Source organism: Pseudophryne corroboree, chromosome 6, assembly GCF_028390025.1.
Source record: "Pseudophryne corroboree isolate aPseCor3 chromosome 6, aPseCor3.hap2, whole genome shotgun sequence".
NCBI classification, from domain to species: Eukaryota; Metazoa; Chordata; class Amphibia; order Anura; family Myobatrachidae; genus Pseudophryne; species Pseudophryne corroboree.
Window position 1 is genome coordinate 614650461 of NC_086449.1, and position 25372 is coordinate 614675832.

The window sequence follows — 25372 nt, forward strand, 5'->3', positions numbered from 1 at the left end:
ATGGACCCTAATTTTAGGCCCATAGACCGTCCTGTTTGCAGGAAATGCAGGAAACGACCCAGTTGAAATTCCTCTGTAGGGGCCTTCCTGGCCTCGCACCACGCAACATATTTACGCCAAATACGGTGATAATGTTGTGCGGTTACATCCTTCCTGGCTTTGATCAGGATAGGGATGACTTCATCCGGAATGCCTTTTTCCTTCAGGATCCGGCGTTCAACCGCCATGCCATCAAACGCAGCCGCGGTAAGTCTTGGAACAGACAGGGTCCCTGCTGGAGCAGGTCCCATCTTAGAGGTAGAGGCCACGGGTCCTCTGTGAGCATCTCTTGAAGTTCCGGGTACCAAGTCCTTCTTGGCCAATCCGGAGCCACGAGTATAGTTCTTACTCCTCTCCGTCTTATAATTCTCAGTACCTTGGGTATGAGAGGCAGAGGAGGGAACACATACACTGACTGGTACACCCATGGTGTTACCAGAGCGTCCACAGCTATTGCCTGAGGGTCCCTTGACCTGGCGCAATACCTGTCTAGTTTTTTGTTGAGGCGGGACGCCATCATGTCCACCTTTGGTTTTTCCCAACGGTTCACAATCATGTGGAAGACTTCTGGATGAAGTCCCCACTCTCCCGGGTGGAGGTCGTGCCTGCTGAGGAAGTCCGCTTCCCAGTTGTCCACTCCCGGAATGAACACTGCTGACAGTGCTATCACATGATTTTCCGCCCAGCGAAGAATCCTTGCAGCTTCTGCCATTGCCCTCCTGCTTCTTGTGCCGCCCTGTCTGTTTACGTGGGCGACTGCCGTGATGTTGTCTGACTGGATCAGCACCGGCTGACCTTGAAGCAGAGGTCTTGCTAGGCTTAGAGCATTGTAGATAGCCCTTAGCTCCAGGATATTTATGTGAAGTGATGTCTCCAGGCTTGACCACAAGCCCTGGAAATTTCTTCCCTGTGTGACTGCTCCCCAGCCTCTCAGGCTGGCATCCGTGGTCACCAGGACCCAGTCCTGAATGCCGAATCTGCGGCCCTCTAGAAGATGAGCACTCTGCAACCACCACAGGAGAGACACCCTTGTCTTTGGTGACAAGATTATCCGCTGATGCATCTGAAGATGCGACCCGGACCATTTGTCTAGCAGATCCCACTGGAAGGTTCTTGCGTGGAATCTGCCGAATGGGACTGCTTCGTAGGAAGCCACCATTTTTCCCAGGACCCTTGTGCATTGATGCACTGAGACTTGGCCTGGTTTTTGGAGATTTCTGACTAGCTCGGATAACTCCCTGGCTTTCTCCTTCGGGAGAAAAACCTTTTTCTGGACTGTGTCCAGGATCATCCCTAGGAATAGAAGGCGTGTCGTCGGGATCAGCTGCGATTTTGGAATATTGAGAATCCAACTGTGCTGCCGCAACACTATCTGAGATAGTGCTACCCCGACTTCCAACTGTTCCCTGGATCTTGCCCTTATCAGGAGATCGTCCAAGTAAGGGATAACTAAAACTCCCTTCCTTCGAAGGAGTATCATCATTTCGGCCATTACCTTGGTAAAGACCCGGGGTGCCGTGGACAAGCCAAACGGCAGCGTCTGAAACGGATAGTGACAATTCTGTACCACAAACCTGAGGTACCCTTGGTGAGAAGGGTAAATTGGTCTCACCGAGCCGTCCGGCTTCGGTACCACAAACAGTGTGGAATAATACCCCTTTCCCTGTTGCAGGAGGGGTACCTTGATTATCACCTGCTGGGAATACAGCTTGTGAATGGCTTGCAATACTGCCTCCCTGTCTGAGGGAGACGTCGGTAAAGCAGACTTTAGGAAACGGCGAGGGGGAGACGTCTCGAATTCCAATTTGTACCCCTGAGATACCACCTGAAGGATCCAGGGGTCCACTTGCGAGTGGGCCCACTGCGCGCTGAACTTCTTGAGACGGGCCCCCACCGTGCCTGAGTCCGCTTGTAAAGCCCCAGCGTCATGCTGAGGACTTTGCGGAGGCGGGAGAGGGCTTCTGTTCCTGGGAACTGGCTGTGTGCTGCAGCCTTTTTCCTCTTCCTCTGCCACGGGGCAGAAATGAGGAACCTTTTGCCCGCTTGCCCTTATGGGGCCGAAAGGACTGCGCCTGATAATACGGCGTCTTCTTATGTTGAGAGGCTACCTGGGGTAAAAATGTGGATTTTCCAGCAGTTGCCGTGGCTACCAGGTCTGATAGACCTACCCCAAATAACTCCTCCCCCTTATAAGGCAATACTTCCATGTGCCTTTTGGAATCCGCATCACCTGACCACTGCTGCGTCCATAACCCTCTTCTTGCAGAAATGGACAGCGCGCTAACTCTTGATGCCAGTCGGCAAATATCCCTCTGCGCATCACGCATATATAAAAATGCATCTTTTAAATGCTCTATAGTCAGTAATATACTGTCCCTATCTAGGGTATCAATATTTTCAGTCAGGGAATCCGACCACGCCACCCCAGCACTGCACATCCAGGCTGAGGCGATTGCCGGTCGCAGTATAACACCCGTGTGAGTGTATATACATTTTAGGATATTCTCCTGCTTTCTGTCGGCAGGTTCCTTTAGGGCGGCCGTATCAGGAGAGGGTAGTGCCACCTGTTTAGACAAGCGTGTGAGCGCTTTATCCACCCTAGGGGGTGTTTCCCAACGTGCCCTATCCTCTGGCGGGAAAGGGTATGATGCCAATAACCTTTTAGGAATTATCAGTTTTTTATCGGGGGAAACCCACGCCTCATCACACACTTCATTTAATTCCTCGGATACAGGAAAAACTACAGGCAGTTTTTTCTCACCAAACATAATACCCTTTTTAGTGGTACTTGTATTATCAGAAATATGCAAAACATTTTTCATTGCCTCAATCATGTAACGTGTGGCCCTACTGGAAGTCACATTTGTCTCATCATCGTCGACACTGGAGTCAGTATCCGTGTCTGTGTCTGCCATCTGAGGTAACGGGCGTTTTAGAGCCCCTGATGGCGCTTGAGACCCCTGGACAGGCACAAGCTGAGTAGCCGGCTGTCTCATATCGTCAACTGTCTTTCGTAAAGAGCTGACATTGTCACGCAATTCCTTCCATAAGCTCATCCACTCAGGTGTCGACTCCCTAGGGGGTGACAACTCTATTATAAGCAATTGCTCCGCCTCCATCTCATTTTCCTCCTCAAACATGTCGACACAATCGTACCGACACACCGCACGCACACAGGGAATGCTCTGATAGAGGACAGGACCCCACTAGCCCTTTGGGGAGACAGAGGGAGAGTATGCCAGCACACACCAGAGCGCTATATATAGACAGGAATACCACTATATAACGTGCTTTTCCCTTTATAGCTGCTGTTATTATCAAAACTGCGCCAAATTAGTGCCCCCCCTCTCTTTTTTACCCTTTTCTGTAGTGCAGGACTGCAGGGGAGAGTCAGGGAGACGTCCTTCCAGCGGAGCTGTGATGGAAAATGGCGCCCGTGTGCTGAGGAGATAGGCTCCGCCCCCTTCTCGGCAGCCTTTTCTCCCGCTTTTTGGTGAATTCTGGCAGGGGTTAAAATACTTCCATATAGCCCCGGGGGTTATATGTGGTGTATTTTCGCCAGCCAAGGTGTTTTACATTGCTGCTCAGGGCGCCCACCCCTAGCGCCCTGCACCCTCAGTGACCGGAGTGTGAAGTGTGCCTGAGGAGCAATGGCGCACAGCTGCAGTGCTGTGCGCTACCTTGTTGAAGACTGATGTCTTCTGCCGCCGATTTTTCCGGACCTCTTCTTGCTTCTGGCTCTGTAAGGGGGCCGGCGGCGCGGCTCTGGGACCGGACTCCGAGGCTGGGCCTGTGTTCGGTCCCTCTGGAGCTAATGGTGTCCAGTAGCCTAAGAAGCCCAAGCTGGCTGCAAGCAGGCAGGTTCGCTTCTTCTCCCCTTAGTCCCTCGATGCAGTGAGCCTGTTGCCAGCAGGTCTCACTGAAAATAAAAAACCTAAAACTAAACTTTTACTAAGAAGCTCAGGAGAGCCCCTAGTGTGCAGCCTTCTCGGCCGGGCACAAAAATCTAACTGAGGCTTGGAGGAGGGTCATAGGGGGAGGAGCCAGTGCACACCAGGTAGTCCTAAAGCTTTACTTTTGTGCCCAGTCTCCTGCGGAGCCGCCATTCCCCATGGTCCTTACGGAGTTCCCAGCATCCACTAGGACGTCAGAGAAAATAATAATAATATTTAAAAAAAAAAAAAGAATGAGATATAGGAAGTCAGCCACAATCTGTGTTGTGGAGGCAAAGGGAGGAGAGAAATAGGACACTAGTTAGAGCGAGACTGAATTATAATATTGGTATTGATGAGACTAGTAAATGGTGAAAGGAGAATGAAAATATGTACACAGTGTGACCTAGAGGTGGGCATAAAGTGGGTGATGGTAAAAAGAGGCAATAAGATGCGCAACAAAAAGATGTAGACACGGTCTGAGTTCAAGGTAGTTGACATGTTTTCAGGGTGAAGAGAGAAGCATGAGCAGGTAAGTAGGGATTGCACAGTGCCCATGGCTAGGAAGCCATGAAATGGAGAATTGACAAAAGACAACATGGGAGGCTCATGGTGTAAGATTTGTATATGACTTTGTTGGTCAGTGTCCTAGATGGGTGCAGGGACCAAAGCGGTTTCTGAGCTCAGAGGCAAAGAAAGTATTGAAGGGATTAAAATGATGGGATGATAAACATGATGCTGAAGAGAGGAGGTTGGAGTGTTTTGGAAAGGAGTATGAGAAAGATAAGCTAAATTGGGGAAATGCACACAGTGGAGTTATGGGAGAGCAGTGGACGAATGTGGATTACAGGAGAAGGCGGGAAAGAGTAGTTGATCCTGGCAGTGAATAGCAGGTGAGGAGGTGGACACTACATTGGCCACCCTCTGGCTGTTATCAAGACATAGCCAAAATATGCCTGATAGTGACAAAACTCATCGTCACCATTGCCAATGCCATGTGGTGGTCCACAGGGTTCTATAGTCTCCAATGCTTTTTGCAGTATACATGCTACCACTAGGTGAAATAATCAGACATCATGGCTTTGTCTACCACTGCTATGCAGATGATACACAACTGTACCTGTCCTTTGTTCCAGGTACAGAGAACCCAATAACAATCCTAAATGGCTGTCTTGCTGAGCTCCATGAGTAGATGAGTGCCAGGTGGCTGTGACTGAATCCTGATACGTCAGAAGGACAAGACTGCAGCATAACCAAACAACTGGATTTTACACTTGGGGTTTCAGAACCACAAAACATTGAACACGAGTGGAATCTTGGTGTTGTCCTGGATAGTGGCTTGATACTAGAGATTAGTGGCCTAATTTTTCAGAAAACCGAGCCCGGGCAAAACCATGTGCACTGCAACTGGGGCAGATATAACCTGTGCAGAGAGTTAGATTTGGGTAGGTTATATTGTTTCTGTGCAGGGTAAATACTGGCTGCTTTATTTTACACCTGCAATTTAGATTTTAGTTTGAACACATCCCACCCAAATCTAACTGCTTCTGCCCCAGAATGGGTTCTGCACATGGTTTTACCCATTACAGAAACATTTTGCTGCTGCGATCAGGTCTGAATTAAGCCCTAAGTCAGACAGCTAGCTTGCCTAAACTGGATGAAAACAATATTGTGAGCAGTGAGGTGTTCAAAATTGAGCGGAAATGACTGAAAGTGAATCTTATTGCGGTTAATAATGCTATAGGAACAAAAAAATGCCCAAATGATGTGATTTTAGTAGTTTTTCCTCTTTTTTTTTCAAATACAGATCTAAAACCAAAACCCTTGAGGGTTGTTTTGGCAAAACGTAAACACGAAGCTAACATAAATCCAAAACACGAGGGTCGCCGCACATCTCTACTTGACGCTAATCCACCAGGTCAGTTATCAGCAACACTCACATCCTCAGTCTTTCATTTGAGCAACAAAGCCAGGATCAAGTACTTTGTTTCATCAGAAGATCTACCCTATACCATACATGCGTTTGTATCATCACACTTAGACTATTGCGATGCTCTCTATCTTGGTGTCCCAGCAAAAGAATTGCACCACTTACAGCAGTATCAAAACACAACTGTTAGGCTATTAACCAACCAGCCCCCTTCCAGCCACATAACACCCAATTCTCTACATAGCAAAGCTATGTCAAGATTGGCTTACTGACTTTCAAAGCCCTACATGACCAGGATCCAAAATAACTGAAGCAGCTTTTGATCCCTTACTGCCCCAGTTGCTTACTGCAATCTTTAGATGAAGGACCATTAGGCGAACCTAGAAACTCTCTCAATTCATCTAGGGCAGGCCTGGCCAACCTGTGGCTCTCCAGATGTTGTGAAACTACACATCCCAGCATGCCCTGCCACAGTTTTAGCATTCCTTAATAGCAAAACTGTGGCAAAGCATGATGGGACTTGTAGTTTTACAACAGCTGGAGAGCCACAGGTTGGCCAGGCCTGATCTAGGGGGTTGAGCTTTCAGCTTTGCAGTTCTGACGCTATGGAACCTGCTGCCCTGCACAATTCGAGAGGCTTCCACTCTAGAATTCTCCAAAAACAGACTCAACTTTCCTGTTTACTCACGCATTTCAAATGTATGCCTTTAGTTCCTGAAAACAAAACATGCAACGCAAATGCTTAGTTCTCTCTCCAGTTAAGCTTACTTTGTATTTTATGCTGCAACTGCAAATGTAAAGCATTCCGAGTCCTATTTGGAGAAAAGTGCTATATAAATATTATTACTATCATAACTGAAAACGAAAGATCATCTGAAAGACACATACATGTACAATTATTTAGTGAAGACATTATAGAACACTTTAGAAAAGGTTGGAAGTGGTCTTACCCGGACTGACAACGAACCAGTCTCTTTATTAATGGATAGATCGGCAGACAGGTTCAAGCTGAGGTCCATACTGTCTGAGGCAGAAGTACTTCCTGAATCAGAATCCCTTTTGGTTCTACTGCCGAAGAAACGGGAGGAAGAGTCAACGCTTCCATTGGAAACAAGCTCTGCAGACAGACGGTCATGCTGGCTGCTCTTTGGTCTGTGGCTGTTACTTGTAGGCAGTCCGTGGTCTCTTTCCCTGCCCTGAATGTGCTTTTCAGGTGCCCAGTTGTTACCTATGTGAGGACCAATTAATGGGTTGATAAAAATTATATCAGGTTTCATATCTTCTGCACCATTGAGGTTGTGTCCAATGTCCTCAGAAGAGCTTTTACTTTCTCCTTTGCTACTTATAGTATTATCTGGACTGTGTATGCTTGACTGTTCTGTGTGAAGCTGTATTCCATTACTTATGGGCTGCTTGTTTCCCACTTTATCCTTCTCCACATCAAAAGCGTATTTGCCATTATTCTTTGCAGGAGGCTAATAAACAAAAACGGCAATATGAAGATTGTAAAAAGCATAGAAATTGGGTCTTCTGTATGACATTCGAAAATTCTGTTATATGCCTCTTCGTCTAATTTGGGTCTTACAGAACATTACTATAAGCTGATGCAAAAACCACCAACAGACTCTGAAATAAATATTTGAGAAAAGTTCATATTCTGACCCTGCATCTGCCAAATTCATAATCATTAAGGTATTTTTCTCATGACCCAAAAGTTCCAATAAACAGTGCGACTCACCGATACCCCCAAAAGAGAAGACTGTAAATAATCAGAGGAATTGCTACTTACAGAGACTGGGTCTGGTGACTCCTCCTCTTCTACGTCTCCATTTTCTTCTATTTCATCCAATACTTCAGCTTTTGCTTCGGCCACGAGATCCCGCAGAACTCGGTTACTAACTACTTTGCTCACAAAGGGGTGCTGGTACATCAAAACAAACAGGGATGTGCATTAAACACAATATAGATACCGGACACAGGGGAGGGAACTTTCCTATCTGCAGCACAACATGAAATTATTACATAAATGCTTATTTTTAAATACAGGAATATTTTTGCATTTGTGGAAAAAACATCCTATTTTTTAAATTACTATTTTTTTTCTAGCAAGATCTAGCATGCACAGTATTGGCCTGAATAATGGATAAATGTAAAAAAGGTACAATCATTATTTTTTTTTATTTAAAGCCCCATACACACTGGGTGACACACTAGACGAAATGAACAATAATCTTTTTTTAAAAGATTTATCAGTCATATCGTCCAGTGTGTACGGAAGAACGATGAGTGCACCCGCGGGTCGTTCTCGTTCATCCATGATCTACCGAATATGCAGCTCAATGTTAACTATGGGGGTTATTCAGGTCGCATCGATAAGCGATGCAAATGCAATAAACCCGGCGGCGGCAGTACGCATGCACAGGTACCATCCTGCACGGCCGCCTTATGCATTTGGGTCGCAGTGGGTGCAAACGCCTCTGCCTGATTGACAGGTAGAGGAGTTCGTGGGGTGGCTCAGGAGCGTTGCTGGGGCTACTCTCAGGTCAGCTGCATTTTTGAGGCAGCTGCAAGATGTCATATGCAGTTGCTTCGATCTAAAAATGGTGGCGGACCTCCTGCATACGCAGCCACTGGGCAGGCCATTCTGCATGCAAAAGAAAGGATTGCAGATTTTTAGCAGAATCTGTAATCTGTACTGAATAACCCCCTATATCTGCATATTCAGGAAGTGAGGGGGATGACGTCACTTAATATGTTACATAAATATCTTTCAGTGTGTATGCACTGACAATCTCCCCTAACTAGTAATCAGCGATAAAGCACTGATTGCGGACTAGGGAAGGTCGCCCAGTGTGTACCCGGCTTCAGTTATATCATATTAGCCCTCTGTATTTACTTAATTCAGTTATAAGGAGCTTTTATACAGAACTAGTTACTAGTCCGTCAAAATGACGGAACATCATAACATAACATCAGCGGCGGCTGTGCATGCCCAAACGAAGCAACATATGAATTGCTCCGTTGGGGGCCATCCAGTGCCAAAACACAAACTCCATAAAGAGGACGAGCAGCATTAGCCTTTTATTATGTAGGAGATTTCTGTCATGACTATCTACAATAGATAAATGTGTTACTTCTATTGCTTGCAATGCACTATGTAATGAATTCTTATCCCCTTCCAAATTTTTTTTTACTTTAAAATGTCATTAAACCTAAACAACTCCGATGTTTTGTATAGGAGGAGGAATGAGAGGGGAGGGAACCTGGAACTGTCCCCTTATATCAGATGAGTGGCTTGGCAGTGGGGTGGATCAAACAGTCAGCACAAATAACGATGTGCACAGGCAGTTTGGGTGTTCTCCTGTCAGGATTTCCATTGTAAACAGTTTCTTTCTTTTTGGCCTTTCATGACTCATAGGTACCTATAAATTCGAAGGTGGGTATAAACTGTGAATGTGTTGTTTCCATAATTGGTGCAATACGGCAAAACGATTGCAAAAACAGTGAACAAACTGACTGGTGGGGCACCATGACAGGGTAATAAGGGGGTGGGGTGGTAATTTTGAGTGTGTACACTCCTGGAAAAGTGGGTGTGATCTCACAAGGGCATGATCTCAAAGGGAATGCAGAATCCGTATGAGGGGAGAGAGTGATGCCTTGGAGAGACAGTGTGACAGGAGAGAGAATACAATGGGGAGAGGCAGAGGGTGACTTAAAGATAGTGGGAGACAGAGAGGCAGTGGGTGACCGTGGGAGGTAGTGGATGATTGATAGAGGGTGATGGGTAAATAGTGATGCAAAGGAAGAATGAGTGGCCTACAGTGAGAGGCAGTGCTTGACGCCATGGAATGGGTGACAGGGTCGGATTTAGGGGTTAGAGCGTCCCCTTGGCACAACAGTAACGGCGGCCCCCCGCCTGCCTAATTTTATTATTTTTATTGACTGCTTATAAGCCCTCATTTTATGATAGCCAATTTAATAGAATTTAAAAAAAAAAAGCCACTTTGACATTTTTTATTTTTTATTATGTATACATATTTGCTAAGTTAGGCAGCTTACAGGGCAGTACGTGCATGTCCTAGCCGTTAACACACCATTAAAGATTGCATATTGTACAGTACAGTGGAAATATTTTGCAGTTTCTGGTACTTTTTTTAGCTGACAGTACCAACATAAGCATCCAAGTGCCACCCCCAAACAAGTGCCACCCCATGGCACGTGCCTCATGTGCCTAATTGGAAATTCGCCACTAACAAGGGGGAGAAGTGGGTAAGCCAGGGGGAGGTAGCGAGTGACAGGCAAGAGGATGATACGGAGATAGTGACGCAGGAATGAGGTAGAGGGTGAGGCAGTGGGTGACAGGGAGAGATAGTGTGAGATCGAGAGGAAGATGGTGAAGGGAATAGGCAGGGGTGACCAGGAGATGGTGGGTGACTGGGGAGGCAGTATATGACAGCTGTGAGTCCCTCACCCAGCGGCAGTTTGTGAGCGGGAGCGATCAGTGTGGCAAGGGGGGTAATAAGTACCTACTCACCCCCCCCCCCCCCCCCCCCTTCGGAGCTCCTGCTCTATTGGTCTGTGTCCCCTCTGCCCACTGTCTTTTTTTGTGGCCCATCTTAGCGTTCCATTTCCCTGTACTCACTTCTCTGGCCTGAGTCCCGGTGTCCCCGCCACCTCTCAGTGCAGAGAGTACAGCAGGGCAGGTACAGTGACATCATTGGGAGTACGGGCTGCTGGGTGCGGGGAGGACTGATGCTGCTCTTTCACCCTGCTCAATGTGCACAGCACTGCCTGTTGGGATGGGGAAGGGGGGGTGTTGGTCCGGTTAAAGAGTATCTATTCCCCGCCTCTCTGCGCCTGATACTTAAAAAAAAAATAATAATAATAAAAAAAAAAAAATGTAATCCCTAAATGACCGGGGGGGCATCCGTCAGTGCTTATACACATCATTTTTGCACCATATATGCCTCAATTTTACTGCTTTTTTTCTCAGTTCCTTAGTTCACATATAGTGTACTGGGGGCCTGATTCACAGAGGTTTACAAACTCAATGGATCTGTACATCTCCGATGGTTGTTGAAGTGTACATGTGCAGAAAGGGGTTCTGCATCATCGAACACAGTGTGGCTGCAGCGTCAGGTGAGTGACCGTTTGCACCCATTGGGGGTGTGGACAGTTTACAAAATGGGGGGTGGGTGTCAGCTCCATTTTGTAGGCATTCCAGGGCCATGGTCTGCATCTTCTGACACAGCTTCACAGGCCCCAGCACGTGAAACCATAGGCCATTGTAAGTAACCTAAGAGTTACTCAGATGACTGATGTTCACACGTCATCTTCGGATGCAGCAGCAGATTACTGAAGCCAGTAGGAGGCGTCTAACACAAGACTCTGACAATAGTTTTTGTATGCAGCCCTGCGCTGCCAGTTAAAAGCAGTCTGTTTGCAACACGTGGGATATTCCCTTATTTATCCCTATGAACCACACGAAATATACACAAGCAATAGATGGTTGCAGACTAGCGCTGAGTTTAAAAATAATGAAATTTATAAACAACTTGAGACTTTTCAATCTTCGCCCAAAGTTTCTTTCAAGCTCTTTCCACACATCAGAAAGACACTCACTTTATTATTCTGTCTCGCTTTCATGTAAAGGTATCTTTCTATCACCATACATCCACGGTACACTTCACTTGCAATGGACTTAGCTATTGGAATAACACTTACATTAGTGTCCTATCCCGCGTACACATCAAGGTATCTTTCGTATCCCTCACAGTATGGGCGGCAGGAATAAGGCAGACCAGTATTTTTCCAAAAAACACACACGGCTTCTTTATTCATCCAATACAGCAAGTAAGTGATCTGGTATGATGGTTAGCAGCAAACTTCAACGCGTTTCGGGGATACCCTCCCCTTCCTCAAGAAGTAAAACGCGGGATAGCGAGACAGAATAATAAAGTGAGTGTCTTTCTGATGTGTGGAAAGAGCTTGAAAGAAACTTTGGACGAAGATTGAAAAGTCTCAAGTTGTTTATAAATTTCATTATTTTTAAACTCAGCGCTAGTCTGCAACCATCTATTGCTTGTGTCTAACACAAGACGCCTCCTGCCGCATTAGCATATTTACACATAGCTGCTATACGACTTTAGGATTCGTTTTTTTTTTGTTGTAAAGAAATTATAAAGTCACAAATAAAGCATAACTATGTATGGTGCAGGCCACCCACACGAGGCCTGTCTTGCCTTTTCACCTTTGATTGTGCTACTTTTTCCATAATTTTGCACCTTAGTCCCTTTGTTCTCTTATAGTGCACTAGTGCCTGATTCTGATTTGGAAGTAAAGCAACAACAACAAAAAATACGGTAACTGTGCACTGCAGGTGGGGCGGATGTAACATTTGCAGAAAGATTTAGATATGGGTGGAGTGTGTCAAAACTTAAATCAAAATTGCTGTGTAAAAATAAAGCTGTCTGACATTGTGGCCTACAAGCAGATGCAGCCAATATTTATCATGCACAGAAAAAAATATAAATGTATTAGGTACTTGGGATTAGTGTTTTAGCACGTCCAAGTCAAAGAGTCAGTGGCGCGCTAAATGTGGCTATCTGGCGAGATTTAAGGCTACGTGGATGTGGATACAGCAGTAGCTGGATATGCATGGGCAGCATACATAACAGGTACAAAAAAAATGCACCTAAAAAAAATAAGAATTTACTTACCGATAATTCTATTTCTCAGAGTCCGTAGTGGATGCTGGGGTTCCTGAAAGGACCATGGGGAATAGCGGCTCCGCAGGAGACAGGGCACAAAAAGTAAAGCTTTAGGATCAGGTGGTGTGCACTGGCTCCTCCCCCTATGACCCTCCTCCAAGCCTCAGTTAGGTACTGTGCCCGGACGAGCGTACACAATAAGGAAGGATTTATGAATCCCGGGTAAGACTCATACCAGCCACACCAATCACACTGTACAACCTGTGATCTGAACCCAGTTAACAGTATGATAACAGCGGAGCCTCTGAAAAGATGGCTCACAACAATAATAACCCGATTTTTGTAACTATGTACAAGTAATGCAGATAATCCGCACTTGGGATGGGCGCCCAGCATCCACTACGGACTCCGAGAAATAGAATTATCGGTAAGTAAATTCTTATTTTCTCTATCGTCCTAGTGGATGCTGGGGTTCCTGAAAGGACCATGGGGATTATACCAAAGCTCCCAAACGGGCGGGAGAGTGCGGATGACTCTGCAGCACCGAATGAGAGAACTCCAGGTCCTCCTTAGCCAGGGTATCAAATTTGTAGGATTTTACAAACGTGTTTGCCCCTGACTAAATAGCCGCTCGGCAAAGTTGTAAAGCCGAGACCCCTCGGGCAGCCGCCCAAGATGAGCCCACCTTCCTTGTGGAATGGGCATTTACATATTTTGGCTGTGGCAGGCCTGCCACAGAATGTGCAAGCTGAATTGTATTACACATCCAACTAGCAAAAGTCTGCTTAAAAGCAAGAGCACCCAGTTTGTTGGGTGCATACAGGATAACAGCAAGTCAGTTTTCCTGACTCCAGCCGTCCTGGAACCTATATTTTCAGGGCCCTGACCACATCTAGCAACTTGGAGTCCTCCAAGTCCCTAGTAGGCGCAAGACACCACAATAAGCTGGTTCAGGTGAAACACTGACACCACCTTAGGGAGAGAACTGGGGACGAGTCCGCAGCTCTGCCCTGTCCGAATGGACAAACAGATATGGGCTTTTTTGAGAAAAAAACCACCAATTTGACACTCGCCTGGTCCAGGCCAGGTCCAAGAGCATGTTCACTTTTCATGTGAGATGCTTCAAATCCACAGATTTGACTTGTTTTAAACCAATGTGTTTTGAGGAATCCCAGAACTACGTTGAGATCCCACAGTGCCACTGGAGGCACAAAAGGGGGTTGTATATGCAATACTCCCTTGACAAACTTCTGGACTTCAGGAACTGAAGCCAATTCTTTCTGGAAGAAAAATCGACAGGGCCGAAATTTGAACCTTAATGGACCCCAATTTGAGGCCCATAGACACTCCTGTTTGCAAGAAATGCAGGAATCGACCGAGTTGAAATTTCTTCGTGGGGCCTTCCTGGCCTCACACCACGCAACATATTTTCGCCACATGTGGTGATAATGTTGTGCGGTCACCTCCTTTCTGGCTTTGACCAGGGTAGGAATGACCTCTTCCTGAATGCCTTTTCCCTTAGGATCCGGCGTTCCACCGCCATGCCGTCAAACGCAGCTGCGGTAAGTCTTGGAACAGACATGGTACTTGCTGAAACAAGTCCCTTCTTAGCGGCAGAGGCCATAAGTCCTCTGTGAGCATCTCTTGAAGTTCCGGGTACCAAGTCCTTCTTGGCCAATCCGGAGCCATGAGTATAGTTCTTACTCCTCTACGTCTTATAATTCTCAGTACCTTAGGTATGAAAAGCAGAGGATGGAACACATACACCGACTGGTACACCCACGGTGTTACCAGAACGTCCACAGCTATTGCCTGAGGGTCTCTTAACCTGGCGCAATACCTGTCCCGTTTTTTGTTCAGACGGGACGCCATCATGTCCACCTTTGGTAATTCCCAACGGTTTACAATTATGTGGAAAACTTCCCCATGAAGTTCCCACTCTGCCGGGTGGAGGTCGTGCCTACTGAGGAAGTCTGCTTCCCAGTTTCCATTCCCGGAATGAAACACTGCTGACAGTGCTATCACATGATTTTCCGCCCAGCGAAAAGTCCTTGCAGTTTTTGCCACTGCCCTCCTGCTTCTTGTGCCGCCCTGTCTATTTACGTGGGCGACTGCCGTGATGTTTTATCCCACTGGATCAATACCGGCTGACCTTGAAGCAGAGGTCTTGCTAAGCTTAGAGCATTATAAATTTACCCTTAGCTATATTTATGTGGAGAAAAATCTCCAGACTTGATCACACTCCCTGGAAATTTTTTCCTTGTGTGACTGCTCCCCAGCCTCTCGGGCTGGCCTCCGTGGTCACCAACATCCAAAACTGAATGCCGAATCTGCGGCCCTCTAGAAGATGAGCACTCTGTAACCACCACAGGAGAGACACCCTTGTCCTTGGATATAGGGTTATCCGCTGATGCATCTGAAGATGCGATCCGGACCATTTGTCCAGCAGATCCCACTGAAAAGTTCTTGCATGAAATCTGCCGACTGGAATTGCTTCGAAGGAAGTCACCATTTTTTTTTACCATGGCCCTTGTGCAATGATGCACTGATTTTAGGAGGTTCCTGACTAGCTCGGATAACTCCCAGGCTTTCTCTTCCGGGAGAAACACCTTTTTCTGGACTGTGTCCAGAATCATCCCTAAGCACAGGAGACTTGTTGTCGGGATCAGCTGCGATTTTGGAATATTTAGAATCCACCCCTGCTGTTGTAACAGTATCCGAGATAGTGCTACTCCGACCTCCAACTGTTCCCTGGACTTTGCCCTTATCAGGAGATCGTCCAAGTAAGGGATAATTAAGACGCCTTTTCTTCGAAGAAGAACCATCATTTCGGCCATTACCTTGGTAAAGACCCGGGGTGCCGTAGACAATCCAAACGGCAGCGTCTGAAACTGATAGTGACAGTTCTGTACCACGAACCTGAGGTACCCTTAGTGATAAGGGCAAATTTGGGACATGGAGGTAAGCATCCCTGATGTCTCGGGACACCAGATAGTCCCCTTCTTCCCGGTTCGTTATCACTGCTCTGAGTGACTCCATCTTGATTTGAACCTTTGTAAGTGTTCAAATTTTTTTAGATTTAGAATAGGTCTCACCTAGCCTTCTGGCTTCAGTACCACAATATAGTGTGGAATAATACCCCCTTTTCTTGTTGTAGGAGGGGTAATTTAATTATCACCTGCTGGGAATACAGCTCGTGAATTTTTTCCCATACTGCCTCCTTGTCGGAGGGAGACCTTGGTAAAGCAGACTTCAGGAGCCTGCGCAGGGGAAACGTCTCGACATTCCAAATTGTACCCCTGGGATACTACTTGTAGGATCCAGGGGTCCTGTACGGTCTCAGCGTCATGCTGAGAGCTTGTCAGAAGCGGTGGAACGCTTCTGTTCCTGGGAATGGGCTGCCTGCTGCAGTCTTCTTCCCTTTCCTCTATCCCTGGGCAGATATGACTCTTATAGGGACGAAAGGACTGAAGCTGAAAAGACGGTGTCTTTTTCTGCAGAGATGTGACTTAGGGTAAAAACGGTGGATTTTCCAGCAGTTGCCGTGGCCACCAGGTCCGATGGACCGACCCCAAATAACTCCTCTTCCTTTATACGGCAATACACCTTTGTGCCGTTTGGAATCTGCATCACCTGACCACTGTCGTGTCCATAAACATCTTCTGGCAGATATGGACATCGCACTTACTCTTGATGCCAGAGTGCAAATATCCCTCTGTGCATCTCGCATATATAGAAATACATCCTTTAAATGCTCTATAGTCAATAAAATACTGTCCCTGTCAAGGGTATCAATATTTTTAGTCAGGGAATCCGACCAAGCCACCCCAGCTCTGCACATCCAGGCTGAGGCGATCGCTGGTCGCAGTATAACACCAGTATGTGTGTATATACTTTTTATGATATTTTTCCAGCCTCCTGTCAGCTGGCTCCTTGAGGACGGCCCTATCTATAGACGGTACCGCCACTTGTTCTGATAAGCGTGTGAGCGCCTTATCCACCCTAAGGGGTGTTTCCCAACGCGCCCTAACTTCTGGCGGGAAAGGGTATACCGCCCATATTTTCTATCGGGGGGAACCCACGCATCATCACACACTTCATTTAATTTATCTGATTCAGGAAAAACTACGGTAGTTTTTTCACATCCCACATAATACCCTCTTTTGTGGTACTTGTAGTATCAGAAATATGTAACACCTCCTTCATTGCCCTTAACGTGTGGCCCTAATAAGGAATACGTTTGTTTATTCACCGTCGACACTGGATTCAGTGTCCCTGTCTGTGTCTGTGTCGACCGACTAAAGTAAACGGGCGTTTTAAAACCCCTGACGGTGTTTTTGAGACGTCTGGACCGGTACTAATTGTTTGTCGGCCGTCTCATGTCGTCAACCGACCTTGGCGCGTGTTGACATTATCACGTAATTCCCTAAATAAGCCATCCATTCCGGTGTCGACTCCCTAGAGAGTGACATCACCATTACAGGCAATTGCTCCGCCTCCTCACCGACATCGTCCTCATACATGTCGACACACACGTACCGACACACAGCACACACACAGGGAATGCTCTGATAGAGGACAGGACCTACTAGCCCTTTGGAGAGACAGAGGGAGAGTTTGCCAGCACACACCAAAAACGCTATAATTATATAGGGACAACCTTATATAAGTGTTTTCCCTTATAGCATCTTTTTTATATATTTCTAACGCCAAATTAGTGCCCCCCCTCTCTGTTTTAACCCTGTTTCTGTAGTGCAGTGCAGGGGAGAGCCTGGGAGCCTTCCCTCCAGCCTTTCTGTGAGGGAAAATGGCGCTGTGTGCTGAGGAGATAGGCCCCGCCCCTTTTTCGGCGGCCTCGTCTCCCGCTCTTAACGGATTCTGGCAGGGGTTAAATATCTCCATATAGCCCCCGGAGGCTATATGTGAGGTATTTTTAGCCAAAAAAGGTTTTCATTTGCCTCCCAGGGCGCCCCCCTCCCAGCGCCCTGCACCCTCAGTGACTGCCGTGTGAAGTGTGCTGAGAGGAAAATGGCGCACAGCTGCAGTGCTGTGCGCTACCTTAAGAAGACTGAGGAGTCTTCTGCCGCCGATTCTGGACCTCTTCTCGTTTCAGCATCTGCAAGGGGGCCGGCGGCGAGGCTCCGGTGACCATCCAGGCTGTACCTGTGATCGTCCCTCTGGAGCTAATGTCCAGTAGCCAAGAAGCCAATCCATCCTGCACGCAGGTGAGTTCACTTCTTCTCCCCTAAGTCCCTCGTTGCAGTGATCCTGTTGCCAGCAGGACTCACTGTAAAATAAAAAACCTAAGCTAAACTTTTCTAAGCAGCTCTTTAGGAGAGCCACCTAGATTGCACCCTTCTCGGCCGGGCACAAAAATCTAACTGAGGCTTGGAGGAGGGTCATAGGGGGAGGAGCCAGTGCACACCACCTGATCCTAAAGCTTTACTTTTTGTGCCCTGTCTCCTGCGGAGCCGCTATTCCCCATGGTCCTTTCAGGAACCCCAGCATCCACTAGGACGATAGAGAAATATGTATTTGGATTAGCATGTCCTTTCCGAAATTTTCCTATGGTGAGATCGCAGTTTTCCAACACACCTCTCCTGTCATAACGCTCAAAGCATCCCATGCTTCAACTGAGCATTTCCTTGTGCTCACTTTATGATGCATGGTGTAACAATAAGCAAACTGCACAATGCCCACTGGCGTAGGGCTACCTAACAGTGATATTCTGTATAAATATAACAACTTCTAAATCTGTAAAACTAAAGCATGGGGGAACAAAATGCTGAAATATTAGCAAGACACAAATCTCCAGATAATCATTAAGGGAAGAAGGAGCTTGGCTCACCTCCAAAAGCTGTACCGCACTTGGCCTGTTCTCCGGATTCTTATCGAGAGCTTTTTTCAGGAAGTCCCGGAACTCCTGAGACCTTACAACACCACAACAGTTGGCGATGTCATTACAGATACAGTACAACAGGGAACATATCAAAAGCTTGAAGCATTCTTTCTTAGCTTACTCACTTCCCTAGCAGATCTGGCAATGCTCCAGCGCAAAGCTGCAGAGATCAATGATTTAGAAGAGTGGACAAGTGTCCGAACATAACTTATTTGTTTGAATATGTAAACGGAAGCTACAAGGATATTTATAGTGATACACACACACAGAACATTGTACTTTTAGGTTTTCCACTTATTTTACTAAATTCTCAAATCCTGGGTTTCTTACTTTCCATAGCTCTCTCCTCCTATCTTTCACTGAACAATAAAAAATGGCACACACCAAAACAGCAAATAGCTAGTGTGTGTTCTGATTATCAACAACCATTATTATGGATCAGGTTTCTAAAGAATCTACAAAACAGATGTCAAAAACAAGAAACATATTTTTGGAACGTCTAGCAATACATTTTGCCATTACGTACAAGGCTGAGATAACTTTGGCAGGGTCACAAACCAAAATTAGAACCCTTACCACTTTGAAGGGGCAGAGAGGGTGGGTGGCTCTGATTTGGCAATTTTCAACAAAACCCGCATGGGATTAAGTTCATGGTGTGGTGGTTCAATCTGAGCCATTTCAATAAGTGTTATACCCAATGACCAGATATCCGCTTTGTAGTCATATGGAGCATCCTTCATAGTCTCACACATCACTACCTCCGGGGCCATCCTGGAAGAAGAGAATAGGATGTTACAATAAACAAGGCAGTTCTCTGTGTTACATCCAGTGCTGCATATTCCTAATGTGCTGTACTGCCATAATGGGGCAATAAACAGGGAAAATGTCTGCGTAAATGGAAAGCACATTGCTGAAAAACATTCCTTTTACATCTGGATATCAGTACGCTGCAATCCACAGAACAAAACAACTGGCTGTGACATCCAGCATTCCTGACTTAACGCAGCAATAGCTCCCGATGCTTACAAGTATGCAGGAGAAGTTTCTCTTTCACTACGCAGACAATCAGCTGAAATTGTGAAAGCTCACACGCCACATCACTTTCAAGCAGTCCTTATCCTTATGTCATTACAGCACTTCACATTCTCCTCAAAAAGCCCCCATGTTAACAATGCAGTTCTCCTGGAATTGATCACTCACATAATTTATAACAGCAGAAAACAAAGTGGAGCACAAATACACGTTTATATCTTAATCATTTAGAACTGCGTCATACTGAGTTGCTTTCAGTAATACATAGAAATGAAACAAATGTATCCAATGGCACAAAACAACATCTACATTCACACTGGTCCAACTAAGACAAAGAATTGTAAGTAATCATCGGGATGCTGCGGTTGGTATTCTGGCTGCCGGCATCCCGACTGCTGCCATTTCATGCCAAATAGGGTTACCAGACCGGCGCAGGAATTCCAAACGTGCATCCGCCAGGCCGCCGGAGAGGGAATACGTGGGAGTTGGGGGAGGGTTTGGGATAGGCTACGAGGAAAGGGGCAGTTAGGGTTAGGCTTCGGGGGGCAAAAGGGGGAGGGGGTTTGGGGGGAACACCGGGTTAGGTTTAGGCACCACCGAGGCGGGTTAGCTTTAAGCACCACTGGAAGGGGGGGGGGGGGGGGGGTTAGGTTTAGGCCGCGGGAAGGAAGGGATAGGGAGTTAGTGGGGGAAGGTAAGAGTACTAACCTTCCTGTGTCGGGATTATGATCATCGGGATGCCGCGGTTGGTATTCTGACTGCTGGCATTCCAACCGCCAACATTTCAATCCCAACCCAGTTAAGAAAGTTCCTCATTTATTATAATAAGTGTGGGGCTCCTGCTAAGTCTAGCGTACACCATTATTCTAGTATAAAATGCATACATTTGCACTGCTCATGCTCACATTAAGTTTAGGTCCATGTGCAGACCAGGTGGTTGCTCCTCATGAAATGTGGGGAGCAAGAATACAGGACAGATTGAGAATGCAAATCGCAGACCAAGCACAGTACAGGGGTAGGTTTGTGTAATTGTGCATAGATACAGACCAACACAGAGATATATATACACAGGTGTCATTTGCAGTATCAGTCGTGGATGCCTGAGAGCTGGTGGAAACACAGGCAGATGATTGTGACAGCATAGTGGGTGTCACTAGTGAGGTGCGGAATGCACCAGGTGTCACCATCCTTGTGAGCGACATCAAAATGCCGACTCCTCCTCAGCGTCCGGGAGCTGTACGGGGATGTTATCCTGCAGCACACAACTGTCAATCACTGAGGAGGAGCCGGCAATGCCTGTAGAGTCTGTGGGGGCAGCCCAGCATCTCTAGGAAAGCTGGACATATCATCAATTGTGAAGAAAATGGGGGGGGGGGGGGGGGGTTTCCTCCCCCCCTTGTGTGAAAAAAACCCCTTTTCAGGCACAAGCGGGGTCTATTTATGGGATGGTATCGGGATCCCATCACTTGGGATGCCAGCGGTTAGAACAACAACAGTGGCATCCTGACACCTACTAGGGTAGTATTCTAACCCTCCCCCTCTACCCCCCAAATCCTACCTGTCGCAGCCTGACCCTAACCCCCCCCGCAGCCTAACCTTAACCAGCCCCGGCATACTTACCTTCAGGATGCAGACAGTCGGGATTCTGCCACCGGCATTGTGATTGATGTCGGGATCCCAGCGTTAGTCTTCTGACCAGTGTTGGGGTTCCGGCATCGGTATTCTGAATGCCGGTATGCTGACCGGATCCTCCATTTAGCATAAGGGATTACAACACTAGTTAGGTGCTTCTGATAGGCTGTTTGCAAATTCACCAAAGGCGGATAGGTGCTTTCTTTATTCATCATGTCTAGTTTATATGATTTTGTGGCCATCTTTTAGAATTCATTATTGATATAGTCAAAAAGAAGTAGGGCTATTCTTTCTTTTATATAAAGGGATTTATTGTTATTTAACAAAAGTTTAAAAAAAAGTTTTTGATTGTGCAGATACAGGGATGTGGTGAAGATGCCGGCTTGTGGGATCCTTGCAGTAGAAATACTGAGGCCAGAACTCTGAAAGAGCAGGAGACCGATGACGGAATCCCAACTGTAAAAACAGACGACGGGTTAGGTTTGAGAACAGGATGTCTCTGTGTGTGTGTGGGTGGTGAGATTTTAGCATCACATGAGGGGTTAGAGTCAGGCACCACTGGGGGTGGTTAGGGTCAGGCACTTAAGGGGGGAGGTTAGGGGATAGGGGAGGGGAGAGAATAGCTTCTACTCACCCCTCTCGGGATTTCATAGATCAGGATCCCAGCATCGGTATCATTCATGCCGGGATCCCGGCCGCCGGCTTAACATACTGATTCCATGTACATACATACATACATACATACATACATACACTACTTTTAAGCCCAGGTTTTTAGATTATTTTTTCTTATTCCTATTAGGGCTATTGCTGCTTGAACTATGCAATTTTACACTATTGATCCACCTACAGGCAATTTGTATACATGCCACCATCCTGTACTTTTACTAATTGCATCACTTTATCTTTCCAGCTTTCTTTTATGTACTTTGAAACCGCTCAGCTCTGTTCATTAGATACAGCAGCTGGAATTGCATGGACCAATAAGTTAAAATTTAATGAGGGCAATAAATTGAGGTTTTATTCACTTGTGAAAATTATCACTTTAAGGGCCAGATGCATCATCGCTTGGAAAGTGATAAAATGGAGAGTGAAAAAGTGCCAGCCAATCAGCACCTGCCATTTTTCAAACACAGCCTGTGTCATGGCAGTTAGGACCTGATTGGCTGGTGCTTTTTCACTTTCCATTTTATCACTTTCAAGGCGCTGATGCATCTAGCTCCCCATCTGTTTCAATGTGGGGTGCCTCAGGGCTATCAAAGGGATTTCCTCATATTAGGCATATTTCTTACCCTCTCCTGATATGGTTCACTGTTTACTTTGGTTCTACATGAGTAAACAGTTACCATTTTTCATCAATGCTAAAGTATTCCCTCAAAGGGGTTCTGCAAAGCAGCCATATATTGTTTCGCTCGCATAAAAGAGAGAATGTAACCATGCTGCTCAAGGATGATAACCATGGAGACGATAACACACGGTATATAAATCCCCTCTGTAGGTTACATTCACTCCTGCAGTATGTTTAGCTCATCCATTCCTGGAATGGCTGACTTCCAGGAAACAGTCTGCAAAAAATGTGCTTAGCTTAGAAGGATCAGAATTGTTTGGTGACTGCTGAAAAGGTACAGGACAGGTTTTCAAATAAAAAAAAATTCCATGTGTGCAGTAATTTAGATTGTTCTCATTTATAGACAATTTAGACAGCCAATCTCCTTAAACTGTTCTACATTCCATCTACAACTGTGTAAGTGTAAAAAATTAAATATGTTGCTTCCTATTTAAAATGGGGAGGATGGGGGGATGGGCGCAAACAAATATTCCTTCAATATTTTAAATACCAATTTAAGCAGAGAGTTTTCCCACACACTCACCAGTATGGGGTGCCAATGAAGGAGTCTCTCCTTTGCAGAGTCTTCACGTTTCTTGCAGACACTCCAAAGTCCGCTGTAATGAGAGAGATAGAAAGAGAGAGAGATGTTCAGCTGTCAGGTAGTTATGAGTGCGATACAATTCTGACATTTTGAAAATATTCATTGAATATGGGAATTAACCCAAAAAGATCAGCTAGGTGCCCTTGCTATCATTTTTGGATTTATCTTTTTTTATTACAATCCTCTGGGATCTGTTGTCTACTCTAGTTGGATACTAGTCATTGTATTATACAAATAGGTGGGGCACATTATAAAGTTAGAAAATGGTTTTTAAGTGGGAAAGTATTCTGATATATGAATCCCATTATATCTTAGCTGGTGTTTTACTGCCAAAAATGACAATGAAAAAGATACTGGTGGCATAAACGGATTAGAGCTTTTCAGTGCACTTGTCAGATAGAGAAGGTGGTTACTGTTCAGTAGATCTACAGTTAGAAGGTCTACAGTCATACAATCATTAAGTCAACACTAGATTGTTGACAGTAAAAATGTTGTCATGGACAGAAAATCGACATGGTCATTAGGTTGACCGATAACCGTACGACACTGGAAAAGGTTGACACATGAAAATGATGACATGGAAAACACAAAAAATTTTGCCTGTTTTTGGTGTTGTTTTTTTCCATCTTAGCACATGAACCCCCAATTAGTGCACCGCTTAGCTCGCTTTGCTTCGGTGAAGCATGGCTAATTGTAGTCCACGTTGATGGTAAAGTATGAATAAATTGAAAAAAAAGAAAAATACGCCAAAAAAGTAATGCTGACCATATATGTGTGTAGACCATTGGCATGACGACCATAAGCAGCCGACCTTTCATAAGTTGACCTAATGACCATGTTGATCTACTGCACGTCAACCATATTGTGTTGACCTATTGACTATCTAACTAGACACTGTGTAGATCTATAGACCGCATACCAGAGAAGGCATAAGCCTATATTTCTGGATTTCTGCAACTCTGTCCAATAAGATGTTATCAGATTACTTCTGGAATGACATACTGTATGATGTTTAGCTTGTTATGAACCCTGTTGCTACTGCTAAGGCTTAGCCTGGTAACTATGCTGTTCACCTTTGTTCCCATTTGCATGCATCACAAGTCTGATCCCTCAACACTTCACTGGAAGCTGCTGGCCTATACTGCAGGTTATTTGGCAGATATGCTACAAAACCTACAGAGCCAGGATGCCTACAAGTAACTGCAGCATGACATGTGCAGCTCTGCAAAACTTAGTTTATGTTGCTGCACTATAATACTCTATTTGTACTGCCGTTAAAGCAAGGAGCTGCTGAATGAGAGTGCAAGAGCCATAGATAAAAGTACTTCAAGCTCAAGGAGGTATAAACTACGAGACAGTCAACACAAAATGCATTATAAGAATGGTGTTACTAGCAACCGTGGCTGTAATGGCTACAACCCACTAACTGCTGAATATTTTATTTGAACTACAGTATGTAGTGTCACACTATGTACAGGGTGCTGATCAGTGAGGGAGGCATATTTACATTTTGGAGGACATAATTTTAGATTCAATACTTAGCTACAGTATTTGTAGCGATACATCGTGTCTAAAATGTTGCCCTTCAAAATTTAAATATGGCCTCCTCACTGAACAGCACCTAGAGTTCTCACTAACAGGGGAATTCAATTGCCCACGGTAGTTTACCAAAGGCTAATTGATCCCCTGGGGCTAAACAATTAGCCCCCAAGTCAGCCCGACGCTGGCACTTATCAGGGATTTTTATTTTACCTGCCTGAATTTATCACGGATTCAATGTATATCCACTCAAAAATAGATAATTTTTAGGGAGGAAAAACAAGGTTTAATTGAATAACCTGAAGTGAAACACTGGGGGGAAAAAATGCAATAAAACATTGTTTTATTTCTCCCGAAAAATTATCTATTTTCGGGTGGATACACATAGAATCCATGATAAGTTCAGGCAGGTTAAAAAAATTAAAAAAATCCCTGATAAATGCCAGTGTCGGGCTGACTTGGGGGCTAATTGTTTAGCCCTGGGGGATCAATCAGCCTGTTGCATAATCCCTGATAAATTATCAGGACTAATTTAATTCCATCGTAAGGGGCAGATTTAAAAACGAGTGATATTCTTGTGGCCATTTGTTACGAATGATAAATGTTGCTCCAACCAATCAGCTTCTGTCATTTTTCAAAACACATGACCGTAATGCCTCCCATACACTTGTGCAATGCCCCGCGAGCCAAAATCGCGGAGTATCGCACCGTCAGTTTAGGTGCAATGA

The 25372-nt window shown here is 45.7% G+C and overlaps 1 protein-coding gene across 1 annotated transcript in view; it reads right to left on the bottom strand.

Annotated features, from left to right (window-relative positions):
* STK10 (serine/threonine kinase 10) overlaps positions 1–25372 on the bottom strand; it is a 263891-nt gene that overhangs the window by 73421 nt on the left and 165098 nt on the right. The window contains exons 5-9 of the mRNA XM_063928074.1: positions 23046–23118; positions 19087–19281; positions 18460–18541; positions 7691–7822; positions 6852–7376 (exon numbers count right to left, since the gene is read on the bottom strand). Coding sequence (XP_063784144.1) covers positions 6852–7376; positions 7691–7822; positions 18460–18541; positions 19087–19281; positions 23046–23118 — 1007 coding nt within the window. The remainder of the gene's footprint in view (positions 1–6851; positions 7377–7690; positions 7823–18459; positions 18542–19086; positions 19282–23045; positions 23119–25372) is intronic.